The following is a 3,046-nucleotide window of genomic DNA, read 5'->3' on the forward strand; positions in this document are numbered from 1 at the left end:
GGCCGATTGTGCCTCTTTGTCGCTCGTTCCGCGCTCTCGCTTGCACTTCAAGCCTTAAATGGAACGCCTCAGAGCGAGGTAACGCCGCATGAGTCATGTTTTTTCGTGCGTGCAGTCGGCTCCATCGAATTATAAGACGTCACGTCAAAAATTTGAACTGGGTCAAATTTAAAACTTCATTGTGCGAGTCATATCATCACACACTTGCGCTGTGAATGTTACACAATATTTACAGCACACAGTACATTCGATTTGACAAGAGAAACACGTTAAAACTGATGAATGTACAAAGTTCAAACAGGATTTCTTAGAATGCATCACAGACTGACTAAAATTTTATGGAATTTGTCTCCTACTTTGAATAGAATTTGAAAACTGACTCTCGGGAAATAAATCTGAGCTTTCAGTCACATACGTTACACCTACGATACTACTCTTATGTATAGACATACGTAATATCACATCTAATTGTTCTGGAGTTACACATGAACTTCTTTATTTCAATTACAAGTCGAAACATTGAATTAAAAAGTTAGTTAAAAGGTGTATGCCTACATTTAACACATACCTTTCACCATCTTTGGTATTATATTCAAAAATTTACGTTTCAAACTTCCTTTTTTGTGCTTTACAAATCTTTTTTATACATAAAATAGGTTGACAAAGTTGAATATATTGACACCCACCCACTTTTATTCCAGGTTATTAAGACTTTTTATTCTTTAATTAACATGATCCGAATTAACCCGAACATTTCGATAAAATTGTAAGTTCTCTATTTTTCATTCATACGCACTAAAAATGAAAGTGTCTTCAAAGCAATTCACAAACAAAAATTATGAATTCTGTTAAACCTTGATCTACTTTTCAATAAATGTATTTCCTTTTTATTATCTAACAATAGATACAAATGCTTCAAGTGTAAATGGAAAAAATGGGATAGGTTATTGATAAAAAGAGCTTTTGATGTAATATAGCACAAACGTATTTTCATACAAGTCCTAAGGCGTTCTCTGAGCCTTCACAAAAGCCCAAAGTAGATATTGTAAAAGAATATTTGTACAGGATTTTTTCACGTATCAACCTACGAATATTCAAAAACTTATGAATCCACAGATAAAGGAAGTATTCTCTTTAAAAAAAAATGTAGAAAACTCGTTTTTCAAATAACAACATTCGTAAAAAAGTACGTGAAGAGAGTGTTATCGAAAGTGATTCATTGTTTATTGGTTATAAAAATAAAAGTTTCTCAAGTAGAAGTTTATCAAAAATAAATTTTATCCTTTCAAAGCTCTGATATATTTTTAAAATTGGAAAACAACTGAAATTACAAGAGCCCGTAGCATTTATCTTATCATGACGGTTTAAGTTATTTTGATTTAATAGTTGCCTAGCCGTAATTTAGCTACTAATATTTAAATATTTTTACTCACTTTCATTCTAAGAACAGATCATTATAAAAGTATTAAACGAACACTAAACAAGTCGGCAAATTTTTGACGGAATAGATAAGTTAATGGAATATATCCGACTTTTCAAAAATATTTGCTTTCCAAATTTTGCAGAAACAACGGTCTTCAATGAAATTTTTAGCTCTCGGAAAGTTGACATAACAATTAAGTAAACATCAAATTTCAAACTAATGCTAATCTCTGCCTTTACAAAGCGACGAAATAGTCAAGTCTACAGTGGCGATTTAAAAACAAAGTAGCAAATGCGTCAACAACAAATATAAATTAGTGTAATTTTTAGTGGCTTACACATTTTGAGTAAATAAAAACATTTTTGAATTTCAATATAATTTTCCGACAGTCGCAATAAACCACAGTTAATATTCAGTTTACGTTCACTGAACTTCGAGTGCAAAAACTTTATCAGTACATTGCGAAATACTATGAGAAACCATCAGTTTAAGGTTGGGCAAGTAATTATCAAAAATCATAGCTACTAAAATTGTTACATTCTCTATCTATAGTTTAATTTATTTTTAAATCCTAGAAATCACTGACGTTATTCTATTTATCTTGTGATACATACTTTCACAAATCTACACAGTCGAAGTCGGTTATAACGAACAGGGGACATAATTGTTTTATACATTTTTATAATAGAAATGTTACTCAATCGTGGTTTCCTTTTTACAATTAGGGCATACCTTTTTCGAACCAGAATTTGTTTATCAAATAATCACAAAATTTTAAAATGAAACATATCCCAATCGTCTAAAAGAAATTAAACTAGCATAAATTATTTTTTAAAAAATTGTCTTGTAATATCTGCCGATGTCTTTATAATTCTTTTAATTTATTACTTATGTATTTATTTATTAATCATTCTCGTTAAAATTCATCTAAACGGATCTTCTGAAATTATTTATACGATACTGATCGCTTCTAATATGAATAATTCAACAGTAACTCCATTAAGTTCGTCCTGAACCATCCCAATAACTTTATCATTGCCTGGAACGTATTGAATCCGGGTCTTTTGTTGAAAAGGAATTTTACAATCCATATTTCACCCATTTCCACTACAGCTATCGGGCTGAAATTTGGCACACACGTTCGGTTCACGTGGCAATTTTTAATACAACATGGCGGCCGTAACAAAATGGCGATTTATAATTTTTACAATAACCCGTATGATATGGGTATCAAGTGAAAGGGCTTGACAAGTAATGTGACGTTATTCTAAATCCAATATGACGGACGTCACAAAATTGTGATTTATTGGTTTTTTTATATACCTAATTTATTGATGTAATTTCTAATAAGTAGTAAAATTTATGTAACAAGTTTTAAATTATTTCAATATATTGACGAATACTAGATAGGTATAATGTTGATTGCAAAATTTCAAAAGACTAAAAAATAGAAAATAAAATTACATTAGGAGAGAGACAGATGTCGAACGCTGCCGAACGCGGTGGCCGATTGTGCCTCTTTGTCGCTCGTTCCGCGCTCTCGCTTGCACTTCAAGCCTTAAATGGAACGCCTCAGAGCGAGGTAACGCCGCATGAGTCATGTTTTTTCGTGCGTGCAGCCGG

At 31.7% G+C, this 3,046-nt stretch overlaps 1 protein-coding gene and 1 long non-coding RNA gene across 7 annotated transcripts in view; one reads left to right on the forward strand and one right to left on the reverse strand.

The window, feature by feature from the left end:
• The window catches only part of LOC108736758, a 60,395-nt gene that overhangs the window by 51,034 nt on the left and 6,315 nt on the right, over positions 1–3,046 (reverse strand). The gene's annotated exons all lie outside the window — the stretch shown is intronic.
• Positions 1–3,046, forward strand: part of LOC108736754 (neural/ectodermal development factor IMP-L2) — a 21,975-nt gene that overhangs the window by 15,348 nt on the left and 3,581 nt on the right. Inside the window, exon 1 of one of the 3 annotated variants that reach the window (XM_018469313.2) lies at positions 1,812–1,915. The exons of the other annotated variants lie outside the window; for them this stretch is intronic. Within the exon in view, the coding sequence (XP_018324815.1) occupies positions 1,895–1,915 (21 nt within the window). The 5' untranslated portion in view covers positions 1,812–1,894. Of the gene's footprint in view, positions 1–1,811; positions 1,916–3,046 lie in introns of those variants that run through there. 3 annotated transcript variants of the gene reach the window in all.

Source organism: Agrilus planipennis, unplaced genomic scaffold (assembly GCF_000699045.2).
Source record: "Agrilus planipennis isolate EAB-ADULT unplaced genomic scaffold, Apla_2.0 scaffold103, whole genome shotgun sequence".
Taxonomy (NCBI): Eukaryota; Metazoa; Arthropoda; class Insecta; order Coleoptera; family Buprestidae; genus Agrilus; species Agrilus planipennis.